The 24,597-nt window shown below is 43.0% G+C and overlaps 1 protein-coding gene across 2 annotated transcripts in view; it reads left to right on the top strand.

Moving 5' to 3' along the window:
• The window catches only part of LOC147896009 (phosphatidylinositol 4-phosphate 5-kinase 9-like), a 29,965-nt gene extending 6,418 nt beyond the window's left edge, over positions 1-23,547 (top strand). The window contains exons 5-8 of one of the 2 annotated variants that reach the window (XM_087383105.1): positions 50-237; positions 18,085-18,230; positions 21,887-22,049; positions 22,145-23,547. In XM_087383105.1, coding sequence (XP_087239231.1) covers positions 50-237; positions 18,085-18,230; positions 21,887-22,049; positions 22,145-22,439 — 792 coding nt within the window. In that variant the 3' untranslated portion in view covers positions 22,440-23,547. Of the gene's footprint in view, positions 1-49; positions 238-18,084; positions 18,231-21,886; positions 22,053-22,144 lie in introns of both variants that reach the window. The other variant, XM_087383104.1, reaches the window with a different exon arrangement.
• Positions 23,548-24,597: the final 1,050 nt, after the last annotated feature.

Raw genomic sequence — 24,597 nt, 5'->3', positions numbered from 1 at the left:
GAAGTCCGGCCCTTTGGATTTGCACTCAAGCATAGCATGTATTGTGCAGGTTCGCTTCCTTGTAATGGGAAACATGTTTTGTACAGAGTTGAGGATACACCGAAGGTTTGATTTAAAAGGGTCTTCTCAAGGACGTTCGGTAGACAAGGTGGAGATCGATGAAGGCACAATTCTAAAGGACTTGGACTTGGATCTTGTCTTTCAGCTTGAACCATTTTGGCGGGATGTTTTGCTTAGGTGGGTAAACAAATTTTTGTAATTGAAAACATATGTCCTTGGTGGGTGACCATATTTTTTGCATTTTGATGGGATGCTTTGCTTAGGTGCATGAACATATTTATTGCATTTAAACATATGTACTAACCTGATGTTCCTTGCTTAACCTTCCAATGCTTTTGGTTTTCCCATCTGCCAAAAAAAATATTTTTCCTAATTCATTTATCTTTGCATGCTTGGACACTCAGATTTCCATCCAATAAATATTTTTTAAGTTGTAGGAAACTCTGTTTCCAGGAATTTCCAAAATATTGGCATTTCAAAACTTGGAAACACCTAAGAAACTCCCTTCTTTGTATTGAGAGGGAAGGGTCCATTAAATGGCCGTTTGCAGTAGACATTCATTTATTGATGAGTGGAAGCATCAATACACACATTTGTATTGACACCATTCATTCACTGGTGCTAGAGGATCATATTTTGCCAACCATCCATCCCCTCTATTGGACAAAGCTTCTTTTGAAGGATTGCAATGAGAACTACAATCTGCCACATGTAAACTACATCTTTGAATTCTAATCTTCTTTCCCTCATTCAGATACCACATCCCTATAAATGAGCTCTACTTAGCCTACCCTTCCGGTTTCCTAGTTTTTTTCAATGCCATTTCTGAAATGTTTCCAATGGTGGACATTGCGACTTGGTGTATTTCACTGAATGCTCAGGAGCTGTTTGAATTTGAGTTTTCCTGGAGGTCAATCATGGGTTAGGCTTATGGTGGCTTGTGTGTGATAAATTAAGCATTCCAGGCTTCATTATCATTTCCTCTTTTGTTTGTGAATATTTTTGTTGAAATCGGAGTCCTAGTGTGTGTGGTCCTAGTGTGTGTGGTCCTAGAGTCCTAGGAGTGTCCTACAGTTGTGTGAGTGTGAAGAGTCTTGAGGCCACTTGTGCCACCTCATGTGGTAGGTGTGATTCCTCCCCTAGATTATAGGATCTAGATTCTCTTGTGTGTGACCTCATCTATGAGGTGTCTGTGTGGGAAGATAAGGCTTGCTCAGCCTATAAAAGAGGCTATGTACTTGCTGTGATTAATCAATCAATCAACATCAGTTCGTGCCTCAGCCCTTGTCTCCAATCATGTGTCTCTCACCCTCTCCCCATTTTCAACAGTTGGTATCAGAGCAGGTCTTCCCTGACTGAGCTCTTGCTGACCCGAAGCTGCCCACGCTGCTGCTCCAGCTCTTGCCCACGCTGCAGCTCCTGCCCACGCAACTGCTGCTCTACGCTGCACCTCTCTGCCCACGCTGCTGCTCCTGCAACAGTCGCCATTCAGCCCGCAGCAAGCAGCAAACAAACCCGCCATCCTGCGGATCTTCTGCCCGCTCCTCTGTTCGCTCTTCTACTTGCCTTTGCTGCCCTACCTTGTAATCCTACCCGCTACCTCTCTCCTCCGCTGGGCCACTCTAGTTCCACTCTCTTCTCCTCTCCTTCCTCGAAGCACCCCCTCTTCTTCGTTTGCCTCTCCACATGAGCTCCTGCTCTTTAGCCTCAGCATCAGTGTACAAGAGCCCGTATCAGCCCGGACCTATGCCTCTCCATTGACCAGCAAACAGGCCGTACAGCCGTATGGACTGTACGGACTGTTGCGCTGTACAAACAGGCCTACTGTCAGTACAGCTGGCCTTGAAATGTGCGCTATCTTCTGCAAACAGTCCGTCTGAGATATTCTGCCTGCTCTCATGCGACTGACGACCTTGTGAGGGCCGTGGCCATTGACTCGCACATCGCAGCTCTTCTGGTTTGTAGTTCACGCTTCCGTGCTGATCTGTGTTGCCCACGCTTCAGCAAACTGTTCCGTCTTTTGCTCAGCTTGACTGCCCTGCTGTGAACTTCGAGGTATGCTGCACTATCTTGCTGCCCGTGTCAAAATCGCCGCCACATTTGGAGGGGATTCAGACCGATTTGAAGAGCGGCTTGTTCCAGCCCATTTCTAAGCTCAAAACCCTAAATTGCGCTTTTCAAGAATTTTGCCTCATTTTGGGTGAATTTGTTGGGGCTTTTATGGTCTGAAGCTTCCCTAGTATTGCTAGAACACTATGCTCTAGGAAAATTTGAAAAGCCTCAATTTTCTGCAAACCCTAATTTTGCGGCAACCCTAACCCAAAAATTTAGGGCTTTTCTGTCGTGTGTCTTCCTTTGGCATAATTGAAGCTTCTACCATGTAAAATTTGGGCCTTTTTTGAAATTTGAGTAAACATTGTAAGGGATTTAGACACTGGCTGTAATAACAGCTAAGACCTTCCCACCAATGGATAGCATAAAAAGCTCCTCGATCATCGAGAAATTCTCAGAGAGCAGAGCAATTTCCCAACTTGGCAGACGAAACTCTGGCGGCTTCTTATGCGAGAAGGGATATGGAATATCACCAATGGTAAGGAGCCAAAACCCCAAAGTGATGATGCTAGAATCAGTTGGTGGGAGAACCAAAATGATAAAGCAATGGCTATCATTGGCCTAGCTTTAGCTGACAACCTTATCCACCATGTGGATTTTGATAAGATTGCAAATGACGTTTGGGAAAAATTAGAGAGTTTGTTTGGAAATAAGATCAATAATTCCAAAGTATTTCTCAAACAAAAACTCTTCAAGCTCAAGATGAAGGAAACTGAAACCCTCAATGAACACTTGAGCAATCTTGGGTCAATTCTCCAACAATTATCTGCCATCCGAGCCATTGTTGAAGATGATGATCAAGTTGCTGTACTTCTCTCAAGTATTGAAGACATTTCCAAGTACAATGAGATCCTTGCTGTCCTAAGAGTTAGCCACAATATGAGCTTTAAGGATATGGTAGCTCATCTCATTGATGAGGACCGTAGGCTTATAGAAAAAGCAGAATCTTCCTTCGAATCTGGCAAACCATTCTTTCTCAAGAATAAGCCCAAGAAGAAAGGAAAACCGCTTAAATGTAATTACTGTCAGAAACTTGGCCATCCAGAGGATCGTTGCTTCAAGAAGATGGCAAAGGTACAAGCCAAAGAACATGCCAATCTGGTTGTGGAGCAGAGCGAGGATGAAGACGATGAAGCTACACCTTTTGGACCTGAGGAACAAGCCTGCACTGCTGTTGTTTTTGGTCTATCCCTCCATGAGGTGATGATGAAGAGTGGGCTTTCTAGAGTCATGTGTTAGGTACTCTGCCTTGGGTAGTCCCCCTAAAATGATGTAATAATTTGTCATTTTGTGTGCCTTGTCCTATAAAAGGCTCCACTTATTTCCATGTACCCAGTTAGGAGACAGGGGGGTTGTTATGTCTTTCCTTTATCAGGCCTGGCCGAGCTCGAGGATGTTGGTGTACTCCCTAGACCTATGAGTTGGTCATGCATCCATGCTTAGATTTGAGTCTGTGATCACGTTGACACCTAAGCCATGAGAGTGCTTGGTTCAACCTCTGAATTATGATCAGCTGTTAGCCTTTGAGATTGCCTGGGATGCACAGTCAGGAAGATATCATAGTTTCTCACCCTAGCTCCGAAGGGGGGTTTGTTGGAATCAGAGTCCTAGTGTGTGTGGTCCTAGAGTCCTAGGAGTGTCCTACAGTTGTGTGAGTGTGAAGAGTCTTGAGGCCACTTATGCCACCTCATGTGGTAGGTGTGATTCCTCCCCTAGATTATAGGATCTAGATTCTCTTGTGTGTGACCTCATCTATGAGGTGTCTGTGTGGGAAGATAAGGCTTGCCCAGCCTATAAAAGAGGCTATGTACTTGCTGTGATTAATCAATCAATCAACATCAGTTCGTGCCTCAGCCCTTGTCTCCAATCATGTGTCTCTCACCCTCTCCCCATTTTCAACAATTTTTGCATACACACTACATACAAAGAATGCTTCCGAGGCGATAGGTGCTTTTGTTCAGTCGAAACCCAATTTCCAAAATGTCAGACTATAGACCTTCTCTTGTAGAAACAAATTTTGCAAAACACACACACACTTTTTTTTGGTAAAATCCAGTGCATTGTTTTTATATTCTCATAAATTTACAAGATGGGAAGTCTCCAAAAAGGAGAGTATCCCAAAGATCAGAAGCATAAAGAGAAAAGCTCTATGCAAGAAGCATGTATATCACCCTCATGGTAGGCATCATATAAAGATTGCCGCAATGAGGCTCTGAAAGATTCATATGACTTGTGAATCTGGCGGCCCAAGTATGCCAAATTATGCTCATTCCAGATTGTCCAAAGAGCCCAATATCTCACCCATGAGAGAAAGAGTGAGTATTGAGATAAAGACCTCATAAATCTGCCAAATAACCAAAAATGTTTCCCAAATCTGTGACTCGGGAAACGGAGGCGAAGATGATCTGAAATTCTCCCAAGGAGGTTCCGAGAAGACGGGCAGTGCCAAAGCAAATGAGGGACAGTCTCTGAAGGAGCCTGACACCGTAAACATGTGGATGGTGCAATGTGACGTTTGGCAAGTGTGATTCCCACTGACAATGTGCCGGTCATGCATCTCCAAAGAAAAAGTCTTTGTTTCAAAGGCATTGTACACCTCCATAATATTCGGAGATTCTTCCGCCACCATGAGAGGGGCTGCCTGATATGCCACAGAGTATTAGCATATTGATGAATCCATGGGGCAGGCTGGAGAAGCTTGTAGGCTTTGATGGAGGTCAAAGCATGCAGAGGAATAGGATGAGAGAAGGATGCACACACACACTTTTTTTTTGTAAAACCAGTGTATTTATATTCTCATAAATTTACAAGATGGGAAGTCTCCAAAATGGAGAGTATCCCAAAGATCAGAAACATAAAAAGAAAAGCTCTATGCAAGAAGCATGGATATCACCCTCATGGCAGGCATCATATAAGGATTGCCGCAATGAGGCTCGGAAAGATTCATATGACCCGTGAATCTGGCGACCCAAATATGCCAAATTATGCTCAGAAAATGAATGATTCCCTTTCACATGCTCGGATCAAACTGAATGACAATGATCAGAGGAAATTGCACAAATGGCAGATTAGAGCAAGAATGAAGCCTCTCATGGATAAGGGCTGCTCATCAAAAGCCTTCTTCCAGGGCCTGCATGCTACTTGAAAGAAAAACTCATGTCTAAGGGTAAGAAAGATAGATGGCTCTTGGACGCACTCTTTCTCTGATCTCCAAGATGAATGCCAAAATTACTTCCAGCAATTGTTCTCTACTCCTGGTTCCCCATCAAATCAAGTGACTGATGCAAGGATTGAATTTCTTCAATATGTTTCTGAAATAGTGGAAATGGATGATGCACTTACATTGGAGAGACCTTTTACTGACATAGAACTTGATAATGCATTGTCCCACCTTAGCAAACACAAGTCCCCTGGTTGGGATGGTCTTACGGTGGAATTTTATATTTCTTTTTGGGATGATTTGACAGATGTCCTTTTGCAAATGATCAATGTTGCCTGGCAAGGAAATCACTTGCTGCCCCTTTGGAAGCATGGCATAATCAAACTTGTGCCCAAAAAACATCTGTGTGACCATATGTCAGATTGGAGGCCTATTACTTTGATGCCTGTAGTTTACAAACTCATTGCCAAAATGATTGTGTATAGGCTCCACGGGATATTGAATGCGGGCCTTCATCCTCATTAGTATGGGTTTGTGCCGCGAAGACAAATCCATGACAATATCTCAAATGCATTGACTGCAATTGAATATGCTAAGTACTCGCACCAAGATGTGCTCATATTGCAGGTAGACATTGCTAAGGCATTTGACACTGTTGAATGGGATTTTATCTCTCAAATCATGACAAAGTTGGGCTTTGGTCCCAAGATAGCAAATGCAGTTTACTGGCTTTATTCTGGCTCTACTTCTCAGTGCATTCTTGGGGGTCATCTATCTCGGTCATGGACACTGGGGAGATCAGTTAGACAGGGCTGCCCTCTTAGTGCTCTCTTCTATGCTATTGCGACCCATCCCCTCTTGATGTATCTTGATCATCTTACAAACACAGGACAAATGACTGGTCTTAAAATCCCTGGGGCTGCATCTTTTTTGGCACAAGCATATGCTGATGATTCCTTCTTTATGCCACAAAATTCTCCTCAGGAAGTTCACATGCTTATGACCACCCTATCATTGTATGGATTAGCAACGGGCTTGCATGTCAATTTCGATAAATCTAAATTGCTTCCCCTGAAACAATGTGACTGGCATTCTATTCTCTGGCCAGGTCAGGTGGTGCATTCCAAAGATGTAGTCAGGCATTTGGGATATCCTATAGGATGGCATATCACCAAGAAGCAGCAGTTAAAATGGATCTTCCAAAGACTTCAACATAAACTGGAATATTGGAAAATTTCTACTTGGCCACTTCATGTCAGGCTCAGAATAGTACAGTCCATTGTAATGTCCTATGTTCAGTTCTTTTTGCCCTTGTTACATTGGTCCCCAAGAGATATTTCAGCCTTTATGTCTCAAGCTATGGAGCTGTTATGGAGGACAAAAACTGCTGTGAAAGCATTGAGACTGATGAAGATGGAATTGGTGTGCTCTCCTAGGATGCATGGTGGACTTAATGTTCTCAATATAAGATATCATGTACTTGCAAGGAAGGCGACTATGCTCCATACTTTTTTCCGTCAAAAACAGCCATGGACTTGTATGATAGCATCCATGTGTGTCAACATGAGGACATCGGCATATGGCCATTGGACTATTGATCATTGGGAGGTTGTCATTGGGAGATTTGTAGGGAAGATACCTGGCTGTCCTTTCTCTACTGCTCTGATACTTGACTGGAAACAGGTACTTTCTAAGGTCAAATGGGCTCCGGATAATTGCTCGGGGACAAACTCGATGAGGAAAGAAAGTATTCATTGGAGTGTCATCTTTGACATTCCACTTGCTTTACAGGAACCTGTTCGGGCATATAATCTCATGAAATTGGGAATTAGATACATAAATGATGTGGTAGATGATCAGGGATATGTCTTATCCTTTCCTCAGGCCACTGCTTCCTATGCATTGGGAATGCATCATAGGTCCATATGGAAGAAAATTGCTGATTTGTTACATCCTCTTCTCCCTGTTCCTCCTGTGGCTGGCACAGACAGGCTTATGGATTGGCAATTGCAACCCTCTGCTACATGCTCTCATTCTGTTCCTCTGCCTGTCTTGACCTCCATCAAAACATACAGGCTTCTTCAGCCTGCTCCATGGATTCAGCAATATGCTAATACTCTGTGGCATATCAGGAAGCCCCTTTCATGGTGGCGGAAGAATCTCCGGATAATATGGAAGTGTAAAATGCCTTTGAAATAAAGACTTTTTCTTTGGAGATGCATGACAGGCACTTTGTCAGTGGGAATCACACTTGCCAAACGTCATATTGCACCATCCACATGTTTACGATGTCAAGCTCCTTCAGAGATTGTCCCTCATTTGCTTTGGCACTGCCCGTGTTCCAGGAACCTCCTTGGAAGAATTTCAGATCATCTTCGACTCCGTTTCCCAAGCCACAGATTTGGGAAACATTTTTGGTTATTTGGAAGATATATGAGGTCCTTGTCTCACTATTCACTTTTTCTCTCATGGGTCAGATTTTGGGCCCTTTGGACAATCTGGGATGCACACACACACACTTTTTTTTGTGAGAAGAAATCTTTATTTCTATAGAATAATTACATTCATAGCTGCTTCAAAAAGCGAAGTAGCTACTACTCAAGAAAGGATCTCAGTATAGGTTGTATACACATCCTGATCAATCAAACGAGTCTGAAAACAATCGTAGAATGATTGTTGCAGAGATCGTTTGAAAAAAAGGAAGGATGAAAATAGTGGATCACCAAAGACTCTATGATTTCTATCCATCCATAAAGTCCATAGGGTCTAATATCACACCCATACAAAAAATAAATCAAAACTTTGTCTCTGGGGATGAAATCCAAACAACCAGAAAAATCTGCCAAAAGTAACAGTAGGAAATCGCTGTCGAAGCCTCTGTCTGATGAGAGCAATGAGATCAGAAGTATTTGGATAGGACCAAAAGATGTGGAGCACTGATTCAGTAGAGTGCGAGCATCTGTGACAAACAGCTGAAGCAATATGTCTGTGTGCGAGTAACTGTCCAGATGGAAAAATGCCAAGGAGAACTCGCCATAGGAAAAGCTGTTGTCGAAGAGGGACTTTGTAATGCCAAAGGAGACGCAGCCTTTTTCTCCACCACTTCATTGGACGATCCATATGCCAAACAGTATTTGCTCTGTTGGAAATCCAAGGTGGAGGTAATAACACTCTATACAATGATAACACTGTGATATGTGAAAGCTTCAAAGGACAGACATGTGAGGAAGGAGAGCGTAAAATCCAATCCTCAAGCCGATGCTGAATTTCTAAATGAGGTACCGGCAAGTACGGTTGGAGCATTGCTGAAATTTTATGCCATAAAGGACGATAATGAGCTCCCAGGCCATATTTGCGAGCAGCCAAAGAAAAAAATAGAATTGTGCCATCATCTTGAAGTACATCCGCCACAGATGAAATGCCTTTGAAGGAGAGAAAATATGAACGTCGGGGTTCTTGTATGGCCAAAGGTGGGTGGAATACTTTAGACCAAAAGAGATTCTCTTCCCTCAAAGAGTTGCCCGAGAGAGAGTCCCTGCCTTTCCATTCCAAGTGGGAAAGAATGTGTTTCCAATCAAGAAGCAGAGAAGAGACAAAAGGGCATCCTCTGATCTTGCCTTGGATAGAACCAAATAAAAATTCCCACTGAGTAGGCTGCCAATTCCCAAAAGCAGATGTATGAAGATGTAATAAGAGAGAGCGAATCATAAAAGCCCAAGGCTGATCTCCTTGTAGAAACTGCATCATCATTTTCCCCTTGTGAGCAAGTAAATGCATTTGAATATTGAGAATGTTCAGACCCCCGTGCATCTTTGGAGAACAGAGACGATGCATGGAGAGTAATCTGAGACTTTTCTTGCCATGTTTTGAACGCCAGAAAATTTCCATGATAGCTGACATAAATGAAACTAAATCTGCCTTAGTGAACATAGTAAGAGGCAGATAAAATTGTATGTATGCTATCAAAATGGATTGTGTAATTCGCAGACGAACATGTAATGGCCAAGTTGCAAGCTTCCAATATTCAAGTTTTGCCCTCAACTTTACTAGCACCCAATCAGTTTGTTGTGAACGGGTGAGTCCCCAGCCTAAAGGATAACCAAGATGTCAAATGAATTGAGAAGCAGGGACAATTTCCCCAGGCCACAAAAGGTTGTGCCAGTCCTGTGCATGTAAAGGCAACAATTTTGATTTTTGAAAATTTACCCGAAGGCCAGCAGCCAATCCATATGTAGAAAGAGCATGCATGATCATGGACAGATCAGCCCGAGTATTTTTTGGAGTAAAGAATGAATCATCAGCATATGCTTGAGCAATCATGCTGCGACTGCCAAGGATCTCCAAACCGTGCAGCTGGTTAGTGTCCAAGAGGTGATCCAGATATTGAAGCAGTGGATGAGTGGCTATGGCAAAAAGTAAAGCACTCAGTGGACATCCTTGTCTGACAGAGCAAGCAAGAGTCCAGGATGGAGAAATATCTCCTGAAAGTATGCAGGTAGCTTCACTATCTTGATATAGCCAATTGATGAGTTGCTGCATTTTTGTGCCAAAACCCAAAGCGTGCATAGTCGATGAAATAAAATCCCACTGAACTGTATCAAAAGCTTTGGCAATATCAACTTGCAATAACAAAACGTCCTGCTGTGTGTATTTGGCATATTCAATTCCAATGTAGGCATTAGCAATGTTATCGGTAATATGCCTACGCGGAACAAAGCCATATTGCGCAGGATGCAACCCATCATGTAAAAACCCCTTTAGCCGAGCAACAATCATTTTGGTAGTGACTTTGTAAATTACGGGCATAAGAGTGATAGGTCTCCAATCAGCAAAAGACTCACAAATTTGTTTTTTAGGAAGGAGTTTAACAAGACCTCTCTTCCATGTGTCTGGCATTTTCTGATGTTGCCATGCAACATTCACCATAGATAGTAATGGATGCTTCAAAAGAGGCCAGTATGCTAGAAAAAACTTGACTGTCAAGCCATCCCATCCAGGGGATTTCCATCTGCCACATGATTTGATGGCATCTGACAGTTCCCTCTCAGTAAAGGGTTCCTCCAATTCCAAAGCTTGAGTAGGAGAAATGATTGGAGAAACATTTTGCAACAGTAAATTTCGTGCAAGCAAAACCTGTTGCGAGGGAGGAGCTACAGAGCCAAATTGCTGAGAGAAGTGATGCACACAAAAGGAGGCAAGCTGTGACCGTGAAGTAGTCCATGATCCATCAGGCATAAGCACTTTGCAAATTTCTGTTTTGATTCTCCTCTGATGCAAACTCTTGAAAAATTCTTTGGAAGAGCAACCTTTATCTGTGAAGGCTCTTTGTCTTGCTCTAGTCTCCCATTTTGCCAGTTTCCTGTGATCATTTAGTTTAAGACAATGTCTGGCCTGACATAATGTGGTTTGCTCATGCATGGACAACGAACGATGATGACTGAGTTCAGTGAGGTCTTGACAAGTAGACTTGGCCTGAGCAATGGTTTCCCTCAGCGTCTTCATGTAAGACTTGCCATAAGCTCTAATCTTTTAGAAATAAAAGAAGCCCAGGCATCATCAACATGAAAATGGCTGTTAGATGAAAGACAATGAGCTGCTTCATTAACCATTGCCTTGAATTCAGCATGTTGCAAATAACTGTTGTTGATGATTAGATGTCGCCTTTGTGGCAGTCTATCATCTGGCATCTTATGAAAAGATAATCTCAGCCATAGTGGTGCATGGTCTGAATGCACAAAGGCATAGTCAATCCACATTTTGCATGCGAAATCCCCATTTTGTTGTGGAGCAACACTGTACCAACGATCCAGTCGTGCCTTATAAGCAGAGAGAGCATTATGTTGAAAAGTGTAGCCCGGTGACTGAGGCTGCAATTCCTTCCAGAGGTCATGCAAAAGTAGTTGAGACCAGGCATGCCTTTCAGGAGATAACATATGATCGTGGTTGGAAGTGTTGTCTCCCTGTTGTGGAGCATTATTGAAATCCCCACATATGTAGGCATGAGATCTCCACGGGTATTTTTGCATAGCATCCCAAATTACAGTTCTGTCTCGGGATGACTGAGGTGCATAAACTGAAGCAAATTCAAACACCTCTCCTCTTATAATGCATTGGAGAACAAGCCATCTGCCTTTGTTGTCATTTAATGCAATGACTGGTTGAAGCTCATGTTTAATACTCTTGGTTGGATATTTATAATTTCTTCCGTTCCTCCTTGCATTGATCTCTCCAAGATGCACATTCTCTTGGAGACCTTCCTTTGGTCCAGTTAGAAGTTTTTTACTATTGTTTTTAGTTCTGAGTAGTAGTTGTCTCGTTCTAAGATAGGTATTAATGTATATTTTTTCTAATGAATACTGCTTCTTACAACAACAAAGCGTATGTGTGTGTGCACGCGCGCACGTGGCTGAAAACTCATTCTCTGGTGTACTGGTTCTTGTGAGCTTCAGCCAGTAGTAGCTTTTAATGGCAGGGCTGGTCATTGGATAATAGTGCAATGTCTTCTGCAAGGAGAGAGATTTGACTCAGTCTAGGCCCCCCAATCCTCTAGTCACAAAGCATTGATCTGGCAGGATCTGATGAATTATCCTTGGAGGCAAAATTCATCTTTTTGTGGGGATTTTAATAATGCATCACAACCACAAGAAAACACATCAAGCCATACACATATGCTTGCCTTTGGTTTTACCTTTAAGCATAATCTTCTTATTGAGCCCGCTTAGATCGCCGGCATATTTCAAATGCACAGCAATATGGTGCTTTCAATTGTAGCATGTGGTCTAATTATGCCTTCCCGCATACAGATCATGCTCCTCTATGGTTGCATTTGCCATTTTATAAAATTCAATAGGACAAGCTGCTAGACAAAGGGCTACTTTTAGTAAATAACAATTATTTGCAGCATGAGTCCTATGAAAATATGGTGAAGGAAGCAATTGTTCCTCTTTGGAGGCAGTGTCACTTTGATGCTGATTATGCATGGACAGCTTTTGTCACACGTATGCAGCATGTTATTCGTGATTATGGCAAGAATTATAATTGTGCTCTTAGAGAGGATGTTGCTAAAGCTAAAAGTACATGTCGAGAATTCACATAAATTAGTCATTTTTGGGCTTTATCTCAAGATGAGGCTGTTTGCTTGTGTCAGGCTAGAGCCTTTCTTTGATGCAATGACCACAAGAAGGTTAAAAAATGGGAAACTAGGGCCACGGCTTTCATTGATAAATGCTGCTTGTCACTGCAAGGACGTGAATTTCTAAGCTTTAGGAATTTACAGTGACTGCCCTAGGCTCCAACTGATTAAAATAGTTCAAAGGACAGTTCAACGCAATTAATTCCATGGGCCAAGGCAAGGGACTGAAGGTTAGAGAGGGGTAAAAATCCCTTTAGTTAAAAAATAGCTCCAAGTGCCACGTTTGGCAAGCTGGCTTGTGGGACAAGGCAAAATGTCAAAATTTTCTTTGAGCTTGTTTCTAGATCACAGAAAGACAAAGAGAGACAAATCACAGGCTGGGAAAGTGCCGCAAGGCTGTTCCAACAAATTGCCTCACTGATTTTTTGACTATCAGAGCAGTGCGTGTGCTGTTTGAGAGCTGATAGGGCTGCTAGAAGCACCAAACGAATTCGTTTTTGTGCCACGAGCCTCCAAAAGATTTCCATTTTTGTGCCAGGAGCCTCCAGAAGAATTTGTTTTTGTGCTAGGGGAGCCTCCAAAAGAAATCGTTTTTCAGTCAGAACTTGCTAGGGAATTTCGTTTTTCAGTCAAGGACCTGCCAAGGAATTTCGTTTTTCAGTCAAAGATGTGCCAAGGCAATTCATTTTCAGGTAGGGAGCAGCCAGGGTGATTCGCAATCTGTTGCAAGGCTGCCTAGTGTAGCCAGCCATCCACTATGAGCTGCCAAGTATTGCTAGAAAGGATTCACCTTCAGGAGTGCTCTGGATTAATTTCGCCTATGTTGCCAATCTAGTTTTTGGGTCTGTGTTGCGTGCCAACAACGGACAGCAGAGAATTGGACCTTCAGATCCTATTGCCTTGTTGCAGCAGCTAGCCTTTCTATGTGCTAGGAACAACCAATGTTGGTTGTTTTGCTAATCTTTGATAGACTTGGCTAATTTTTTTCTTGCCAGGACTCCCTTGAAGGGTCTCAGAGCTGCCAAGCTAGAACTATCAACCAGAATCGGAAGAAAGGCTGCCATGGGACTAGAACTATCAACCAGAATTGGAAGAAAGGCTGCCATGGGATAGCATTGGACCGGGATGCCTTTCTGTGATTGAAACTGATGCATATCAGGATGGAAGTGCCTGTGAACAGATTATTCAGTTAGCTGATTTCGGGCTGATGCACGATAGTGCTTTTCTTGTATTTGGATGCCTTTTGAATAAATGATAAAGAAAGACCGAAAGGGGCTCTAAGTTAAGGGCCAATCTGGTGTCTGGTGCAAGACGAGGGCAATCTAGCTCTTGAGTGTTGAATTTGAAATTATTTTGGTTTGATGTGATATCATATCAGCATGAAGTTCTCCAGGCCTTGCAGCTTGAATCACCTTTGATGGAGAAAGAATTGAAAGATGCCGTTAGAGCATGTGGGAAATGGAAAAGTCCCGGATGGGATGGCCTCACAATGGAGTTTTATCTACACTATTGGAAATCCATTTCACTTGCATTATTATATATGTTAATCACGCATGGGATACGAAGAAAAAGCAAGCCAATTGGAAGGAAGTGCAGCATTTGTTGTCCCCCACCTCAGCATTCCTTAGATCACGCCTTTATTTGTATTCATATTTGGCCAGCCTTAAAGGCTGACAAAAACAGAGTATTAGGCATTTTCATAGGCTTCTACTCAAGTGCTATCATTTTAGACTTTAATAATCCTGTGTGAAGTAGTGTCATAGCATGAATTGTATGTCAGTCTCTATGTACTTGCTTGACAATTAGTCAGTATATTAATGCTTCTTTAACAATTATTCTAAAAGCTAAAGAATTTTGCAGCATACAATATGGTCGAGAAATTGGTCACTGCCTACTATTAAGTGATCCTCTGAACAGACCTTTGACCAGTCAATCTTTCCAAAGAATGGGAGTAACTTTGGAGCAAGTTAGAAGTTTGCTTAGCTCTTCTACTTATAATGCTCCAGAAACGTCACATTAGGCATAGGCATTGTAACATGTGGATATGTTAATCTGGAATAGGGAAAATAATCCTAAATTGTTTTATGGGCCTCCAATTGTTGAGAGCCCCAACTAACATCATTGTTATCTCATCTCCGTTATAACTAGTGATTGATTCGTTCTTTGCAAATTTTCTCTTCATTGTGCTCATGGCTCCTTTGGGTAGACCATGTCAATAATGTCCTCCAGTTTTAAAAAGCCAAATTCGATTATACATCTTGCTTATAAGGTTTCAATCAGGCCTTTTCCTTATGAGCTTTGAGAAGCCCTCTTTCCCCAATTTCAAAAGTGCATTGATTTAAATGAGAAATTACATCTAGTTTTGTAAAAACATAGACACAACTTTGCCACATTTGTGACGATGCTCATTTGTGTCTATTTCATGAAGTCCTTCAAGAATTGATTGATTGTAAAGATGTCTGACTTCTTTTGGCTTACAACCAACTTGCTTGTGTTTGAAAAAAGATTCAATATGCTTTTACGGTTAAAATCAAGATGATTTTTCATCCACCATTCTCACTACTTCCTACGGATTGATAAGTGAAAACCGTTAATGGTGATGTGTTGAGGGATCCCCAACAATTTTGTGGGTTTGAGGTGGGGTTGGCTACACCCCACCATAATTGCATGCATTTGCATGCCAAGACAGAAGGCACAATGAGCTTTTTCGAATATAGGATCTACGTTAAATATTTAAAAAGTTGCAAGAAAATGGCAAGACACATAACTCATGCTTGAAAGTGTGTTGTATACTGAAGGGGACACCTTGTTGACGAGGCAAGGCTGTGAAGATTGGACCTTTACTTTGCTACCATAGAGTTATCTATAGAGGGTATGTGGACAGCAGTACCTCGATGACAATATCTCCATGCTGTTGGCAGATCTAGAGTCAGCTCCCATGGCCTGAAGGTAGAGACCGGTAAATGGGAAGATGGGGAGGCTCTATATAATCTGTGAGGATAGTTTGATTGAGGAAGAGCATCACTTTATATGGCAGCGTCAGGGATACTCAGCGATCAGATTGGCACAGGATATGCAGACGGTGCCATGGGATCTGATGACCTTTCTCTCCCTCCAACACGATAAATTGGAGCTACATTGATCCAAATGGCAACGCATAGGAAGACAGTCCTAGCATCTAAGAGCGAGTAGTAACCACTGGGGGGATCTTAGAGACCCTATCATCATACAAACATATCACATCTGGGGAGGAAGGGAGGTAGGATGGAGAGAGAGAGAGAGAGAGAGAGAGAGAGAGAGAGAGAGAGAAAGAAATTTTATTAGAGTCTTCGGAAGACCGATGGGTCTCTGAGACTGAAAGAAAACCTGATACAAATCACAGTAAGGGCGGAGCTACTAAACGAGCATCATCACCCGTGCTGAGTCCTAAGTCTGATCATACATAATCAAATACATCTGGGTGTGACAATGAAAAGAAAAAAGACTGAAGCGTAGCGGAATTCTTTGTATGTCATGTCGCCCTAGTTAGTGCATAGTCGGTGATGGGACGGTGGCGTCTGTCAAGGGGTGCCGTGCGTCTCGGTCTCCTGGAGGAGGCTCGACGCAAGACCAGAGCCACCGTGACTCTCGTGGGACGTGCCTCAGGTCTAAAAAATGACGGGAGATCCCCCAGAGTGATCTATGTGTCCCCTCGATGTCTCGTGTGTCGTGCTGTGGTCATCGGGTCGGGGTCTATGTCACGTCTGCGGCTAGAGACCGGACGATCAATATCACTCGATGGAAAGAACTTTGTGATCCTACTCTGAGAGGTGTCTGGTGTGGGGGTCTCCTAGATCTCTAGATCCAATAAGCTATCTCAAGAATGATGCCTCATCTCTGGTGGTCCCCTTTGAGGAGAGCTGAGATAGGCTAGATCTTGATCATATGTGATCTAGTCACTCTCCGTGTCATGTGTGGTCTCTGCATCCCTTGCTCGGCAGCATTGTCCGACTCTCTCTACTGATCTATACTGCCCTCATATCAGCTAGCTCCTCCTCCTCCACCTCACTATGTCCTGGAGCTGACTCAAGTGCATAAAAATATGTGACATGCCTCTGTGCTCAGTCTGCATCAATGACCTGTCACCTCATGCTGCTCTCTGATATGTCGCAATAGTCTCTCTGTGTCGTCACAAGATAAAGCCCAATGTAGACTTAGTCATAGAAGTGGATCAATCATGAGAGTGGACCAAAGCTGTGCCCCTCCTGAAAGAGGCATTGGTATTGTCCCTAGATCTCATAGTATGCTTTGCAGATGCTTAGGAAATGCTCCTCTGTCTCGATCTCCCCCAATGTGCAATACTTGCAGATCCACTGCTCTCTGGGTATGCCTGCAGCTCTTCCGTAGCAAGAACTCAGAGATGCAAAGCTTCAAATTGCCTCTCTGGAGAGAAAAGTTTTGCAAGAGGTTGCAGCAATGCACTACAACAGCACCTGCACCATAGCTTGTGACTAAAGTACATGAAATAGTTACCACCCGGCTCAAGTCTATGAAGCAGGAATTCACAACAACTATGAATAACAAGATTAATAAATGTGATATCCAAGGAGGTAAAAGAGCAAGGAACCAGGGCTGCTTATATGCATAGGAGGGCTACTGGAGGGTTGGATTGTCAGAGTTGGAAGCACGGAAACACAGATTGGCCATCTCAAGAAGAGAATCCCCTAGATTGAGTGGGATTAAGAAGACAGCTTATGTCCACTAAAAGGGTGCACAACCAAAAGTAGTTTTTCAGGACAAGATAGCAAGGAGCAAAGTTCTCAAACGAAATAACAAGCTGAGAGGTACCAGGACATGGATTTTATAGGAGCTAACCTGGACTCAGTAAGGCAAAAAATGCAAAGTAAAGGAAGCTCGGAAGGAAGGAAAGTGGGCTGTTTACGAAGATGGGATAGTGCTAATCGGAGACTTCAAACTAGACCCAAAGACTCTCAATCTGAAGATCATGTAATGAAGGTCACTTCGTGATAGGACTTGAATCTAGTAGTGTGCTAAATGATTTCAAGTGGAGATATCTTGTGCACTCCTTGACTCTATGGCACTCAGAGATGTAGAAGCTACTCTCTTTTGGATGTGTACTTTGTCTCATAGACCCGTGAGGCCTTTTGAAGATGATATAACTTTCTTTCTTTCTACTGTCTTTCACCGGAACTGGGTGGCTCGTAGGGATATGCAGCTCTCTCCAAGACCATATCTGTCCATACTCTTTTCTACTAGTTTTCTCATTTTTAGCTCTACATGATTGTATTTTTGTTTCAATCTCATTTACTAGTTTTCTCATTTTTAGCTCTACACGATTGTATTTTTGTTTCAACCTCATTAACTTTAGAATGAGTTGGGTAGGTTAACTTAACCCCAGTGCAGATTGTCATTGTTTGTGTTGTCCAGTGGAGTTATGTCTAGAATTCTTTGGACCTTGTATTTTGTACTTGTGTTTTTCCGGTCTCATAGATCCTAATGGGTCCCCCACGGATTTAATACAAGCATTTCATTTCATTTCATTCCTCTCTCTCTCTCTCACACACACACACACACACACACACACACACACACACACATAATATTCGTATTTCTTTTGCAGGCAGGTGGAATGTGATTGTAAGTTCTTGGAGTCTGAACGGATCATGGATTACAGTCTCTTGTTGGGCATTCATTTTAGGGATCCTCCATTCTCTGCAATATTCTCTTCAGAGCCTTATCAGCCTCGAGCACTGTTACAAATTCAAGGTGCGGTTGTGATACTTCCTGTCAATGAGAGTTGAAAAGCTTTGCATTTGAGATGATTCTTAAATTTTGTTTCAGTTTCTTGCTTTGATGAGGTACTTCGAGTATATCACATCATCCATATTTAGTGCTAGACTTTGTATCCATAGATTGGATAATAACTTCAAGCTTGTTCAAAGAGCAGGAAAGAAGCGTGCACTGGCTTTGAAGATACAAGCGTTCATTTAGAAAATGCCTTACTGCTAGATCTTGACTCGTCATGGCAATGCAATTGGTATCTTCTAACCATTCTTACATCACGATTGATTTTGTTGATTGGGCTTACATTCAGGCTAGAAACAAATGCGATTGAAGTAATAAAAGACTGAACTAGCTGGGAGACTGTGGGTCTAATGATTCAGCAGGTTGAATCAGCTTAAAAATAGGGACTGATGCGAAGGAGTAAGTCCTGCAACAGTATGACAGAAGAACAGGCTGCTGAACCTAGAGGAGCTAGTCAGGCCAAGCACATTAGGGTTTACTAAGTTTGAGTGATTTGAGCTGGCCCACCCAGGTCTGGTCAAATCTGGCTTGCTGGTCCATTGGCACGTATCAAATCTTAAGGAAATGGAGAATTCTGACACCTGTCTTTATTTGGTGTCTGAAGGTGAAGTGCTTGATGCCATGCTCAGATTTGCCAGACTTAGATTGTAAGATTGGTAAAAAGAAATCAAGTGTCATGTGATGGGCCAGTGCGTGTTGTCTGTATATAGCGGCATCCACTACTATGAGACGTCAATTGTTTTGCGACCATATCACAATGGGATACCAGCAGATCTTGCATTTTTGGAACCTCTGTTTGAGCAGAGTTACAGCATAGAAAAGGAAGGGTGCAGTAGCACACTCAATAATGGTCTATGAAAGAGCCTTCAACAAGGTTGAAGGCAGACCCATGAGCACTACAGCCAAATTCAGCAAGCTAGTGTGGGCTAGCCTACATGAAAATGTGAAGCTCAATGGTTCTCTTCGTAACTAAATCAAAGATCCACAAAAGAAAAGGGAGATACAACTATTGTAACAAGGAGTTGCCCAGTCGCAGTTTATAGTTGAATCACCTATAATTAATTGTCAATGTTTGTGCCAAGTGGGGACTCCATGAATATTTTGAGAACATTCGTGGATAAACTCCTCTTCTTTCTTATTTAATTCTTTTATAGTCTCTCTCATGGGGACGTTCGGAGGGACTGGTTGCTCACTTGCCGGGATCATCATCAGGATTCTTCTTTATGCAGATGATGTGGCACTCTTGTCGTCCACACCCGAGGGGCTCCAGCGACACCTGGATGCACCGCAGGCTTTTTGTTTATCCCATGATTTGGAGGTCAACCTTGGCAAGACCAAGGTCATGATCTTTAACACCTCTCGAGCAAACATGCAACAGAAGCAGTTTACTTTTACTTTCGATGGGTCACCAGTTGAGATGGTATCCTCATACACTTACTTGGGGGTCATCTTCTCCGGCCTGATCTTCACGATGAGACCAGCGATGCAGGCAAGACTGAGCAGGGGATACGCCTCACTAGCTCGGCTAGAGAGACAATGCTTCCACTCCCACATCCAGGACCCTCGGACCAAGGCTCTTCTCTTCGACTCCTTGGTCCGACTAGCCGGTATGTATGGCAGCCCTTGTTGGGGGCTCAACATGTCAGAGAGATAGTGGACACGGGTGGAGCGCCTGCAGATCCTCATGCTCTCACGGATGATCCGAGGGAAACCGTCTGTACCACATCACATCATTCAGGCCGAGTTTGGTGCTTCTCCACTCCAGTTAGATACAGCCTTTCAGACCATCACATATCTACACCGGGTTAGATCATACGGGGACTGCACATCGGGGAGACAGAGGTTGCCATGGTTGGTTCTCGATTCTCCATGAGGTTGGCAGCAGAGGGAGACGAGCGATGTTGGTATGCACGGACTCCCAGATGGTTTGTGAGACTAGGGTTCCACATTGATAGGATACCTCCTTTTCAGTACAGTTTAGATGCCCCTCTGGTACTCCCACCCACCATCCCGATTGGGCCACACACCAACCAGGTCATTTGAGAGGATCTCCTACAGCTACACACCTTTAGGACCTGGTTGGAGCTAAGGGAGCTTCCAATGAAGTTGAGTTTCTACAGAGATTACTGTCTTCGTATTTCGGAGGGATTCATCACACCACCGGGGTACATTGAGCTTCATATGCCTCACTCACTACGGATCTCCATCGGACAGTTTCGGGTATCATCACACCACCTCCGCATAGAGAGCGGCAAAGCAAAGGGGATTCCTAGGGAGCATCGCTTATGCATATTGTGCGACTGTTAGGAGGTTGAGTCGAAGGAGCATTTTATTTTCGAGTGCCAAGTGTACTACGAGATCCGAGGTCGCTACCACTGCCTCTTCACTCCAAGCTCCTTTCCAGATTTCTCGCCTACCCAGATTAGAGATGCCTCGCGGCGTTCATTCATGAGGGGGTCTGACACAGAGAGTACTTACTCAGGCGACGGGGCTTGGCCACCACATTATCAGACACCTCTCAGAGCAGGATCACAGAGTTCTTCCCATCGAGTGTCTAGCCGCAGACGTGACAGAGACCCCGACCCGATGACCGCAGCACGACACACGAGACATCAAGGAGACACATAGATCACTCTGGGAGACCTCCCGTCATTGTTTAGACCCGGGATACGTTCCACAGGAGTCACGGTGGCTCTGGTCTTGCGTCGAGCCTCGTCCAGAAGACCGAGACGCACGGCACCCCTTGACGGGCACCAGCGTCGCATCACCACCGGCTATGCACTAGCCAGGGTGACATGACATACGGAGGATTCTGCTCCGCTCCAGTCCTTTTCTTTTCATTGTTACATCCAGATGTATTTGATTATGTATGATCAGACTTAGGATTCAGCACGGGTGATGATGCTAGTTTCAGTAGCTCCACCCTTACTATGATTTGTATCAGGTTTTCTTTCAGCCTCATAGACCCATCGGTCTTCTGAAGACTCTAATAAAATTTCTTTCTTTCTTTTCTCTCTTGCTATTTCTTCCACTTACCCTATTTATGAGTTTTACTCTTGCATGATCCAAGGATCTTCCAGGCCACTATCCCACTACACTCAACCAATGTGTGTTGGGCCCCAACATATCTCCCTCCTAGTCCTAAACCTCCAGATGCCAAACAGGCAGTCTCCTCTCTAGCTCCTCGCTATTCTATGGACTGACTGGGATAGGCCTATGAGTAGATGCCTTAAGCCCCTCATTAGGCTCTTGGTTATTGGTGAGATATGATGTGTTCTCATCCTATGAAAATATATCAGAAGACCAACAGGTCTTGTGAAGTGGTTGCAATGCAATTCAATATTAGTCCTTTATTCTCAATGCTGTCATTGTGCCAAAAACTAGCATTTATGTTTTTATATCCATGCCACACATAAGCTAATGTTTCATGACTTTTTTCATAAATGTGCATGAATCATTGGTCTCTACCATAATTAAAGTCCTGGTGAAGCTAGTCTTCCGGAATCTACCTTATCTGTAAGGCTTGATTATTGAGCTTTGTATGAAAAGTGACAAAGGGTAGAGTGCATCCAAGTACATTTCCTCAGCACTTAACATGGCATTTTATTCTTCTGCAGGAGGGAGGGTTGAACAAGTGACATCTGCAAAAGATATGAGTTTAGTTGCACATGAACCAGAGAAAGATGGAATCTTTCCAAATGTACGTGTACGAGGTGGTAGCTTGAGGGCAGCTGTAGCAGCCAATGGGGAAGCTGATCCTCGGCTACCAAGAACTGCCAGGTTGTCGTTTGCAGTGTGGTTCCCTAAAACCAAGTTTCATTCTTCTCCAATATCATGCAATATATTATCAGCTAACATTAATGTGCAACGTGCAGGCTGCAGATACAATTAGGTGTCAACATACCTGCCAGGGCAGAACGTAGGCCACACGGGCAAGAAGCTAATCTTCATCCACAGGAGGACTATTTTGGTGAAGTTTATGATGTGGTATTATATTTTGGAATTATCGACATCTTGCAGGAATATGATGTGGGCAAGAGACTAGAGCATGCTTACAAGTCTTTCCAGTTCGACTCTCACTCTATCTCAGCTGTAGATCCAAGTCTATACTCAAAACGTTTCCAGGATTTTATCCAACGCATATTCCCTAATATGCGGGGCTTGGGCTAGCCAACCATTCCAGAATCCTGTCCCCTACTATTTCCTTCAAATCAACGTAAGCTCTAAACTGCAATAAACCTTTTTAACCTTTTCAATTATGGGAAAGGGCGGCCTTCCACCTGCAGGTTCGATGCTGGACTGGGAGATGCCATGCAGATAAGAGCAACAGAAAATGCAGCCAAGACTATTGCTTTTGTAGTTCTCTTGCTGCTATTTGCAAGAAAAAATGTATCATACTTACCAAATATGTAACATGAAGTACAATTCATTTTTTCCTTCCGCGAGAAGGACTGGTGATTCAAATTTGAAACCACGTTCCAGTTCTCTGCTGCTTTGGGAGACTTTGGCACAGTGGAGCCCAGAGAAAGCAATGAAATGCATTGGGAAAGTAGGCTTCTAGTCCATACCTGGCTGCACATTCCGTCTGAAGGTGATCAATTTTCATTTGAACCTCCTCAACGAGGATTTGAGCAGCCTTGCAGTTTTGGAAGATAGGATAAGGATGCATTTTGTTGTTAAGAATGATGCAAGGATGGATTGAATTACAGTGTGGGCTCTCAGTACTAAACCTGTACAGTGCCTGTTGAATCCTGTGGGTCATGGCACCCAAATTTTCACAGTAAAATTAGAGTGAAATTCAAAGAGCCTGAAACAGTGGGCTTTTACTGCTTTTGATGAAGGAAGCTTACTTTACACGATCGGGCCTTCATTCAATAATCCTTTCCAACAAACTTTACAGCATGAGCCAACTACAAAAATTGGTTTCGCATTCTGATGTTGGATCTTCAGTTTGTATTGATGTATTTGTCTTTGAAGCAACATCAAATCGATGCATTTTCCTGTGGCCTTTTCTTCTACTAAACCACAATGTGCAGGCGACTGACCTCAAAAGTACAAGAGCAAAAATACCAAAACGTCCTTATGCAATACTCAATACAATATAGACTGGAAAGCAAGGTTGGCAACTCCCACCTTGTGTTTTGCTTTCCTCAAGAAAAGACACAGTTTGCACTCGTTACCCTTATGCATTTTTTTGGGATGAAAATTTAGGAGCTATTGCCATCTTAGGCGACACCTTTGAAGCCTGTGTAGCACTTTAGGACAATTCACACCTTGTAAGGGAAGGTTGTACTTGATACTAAAAGTTTTCCTTTTTGGTATTTAATGGCCTTCATGATGAGATCTGAAAGAGAGAACAAACTTCTATTATGTATACAACAGCACCCCAATTTTAATTCTTGGTATGGAGTACATCTTTTCCCAAAAAACATGATTTGTACTTAGTTATAGTAGGATTGTAGAGGGATTGAAGAGTTGTTTTATTACGATGAAAGTGTATCTAAATGGTATTTTTAATTTTGTCCTTTTTCGTTTAGTCTTGGATTTTTCTTCTCAAAACCTTCTATTTGGCTGTGCAATGAAACAAATATTTATGTTACAAAGAGAACACCAAAATATGTCTAGAGGTGATGTTTAGGGATATTTCTTGTAGAACTATCATTCAAACTTCTAAGTTTTCCCCTTCAATCAGAAGTAAACCATGCTTTCAATCAGAGGTCATAAATTTGCAGCAAAATCGGCCAGGTTTCTTTAGAATTGTAAGTGCTCTTCTGCTTTCTGGAAGATGTGGCCAAATGTAGACACTTCTACTGACGTGTGCTATTGGAAGCCAAAATTGAGATTGCATTGTAGCCTTAGATATATCTCCGTGACATAGCCCATTTTTACATGCCACAGTCCAATTCGAACATTTCATCTCAAATAGCCTTTGGGGTCTTTGGCTTGCACTAAGAAACTAGAAAAGGTGAAGATGGAGGACCCACTCACACACAACACACACAAACGTAAAGGAGGAGGGAAACACTTTATACATGACCCATGTTAGGGTACGGGCTATCATCCTCAACACCTTTCCTCAAGATCAAAATCATGAAGTTGGCCTTCCCTTAAGATGATGTAAAAATCTATTTTCCAAGTGATTTGGTAAAGATATATGCAATATTATCTTTGCTAGGACCTTGACATAACCCAAACTTGGTATCAATAAAAAAATCTAATGCCGTGGCGAGGGAGCGGCTTCCTCACCACCTCCCCTACTCCCCCCCCCTCTCTTTCGCCCTCTTTTCCTTCTCCATCTAAGCTTCACCTATGCACAACTATGTGTCAA

This window comes from Dipteris shenzhenensis, chromosome 12 (genome assembly GCF_047967505.1).
Source record: "Dipteris shenzhenensis isolate YYH24624 ecotype China chromosome 12, Dip_SZ_1.0, whole genome shotgun sequence".
Taxonomy (NCBI): Eukaryota; Viridiplantae; Streptophyta; class Polypodiopsida; order Gleicheniales; family Dipteridaceae; genus Dipteris; species Dipteris shenzhenensis.
Note: the sequence above shows the minus strand (reverse complement) of the source record. Positions and strands in the feature narration are given on the sequence as shown.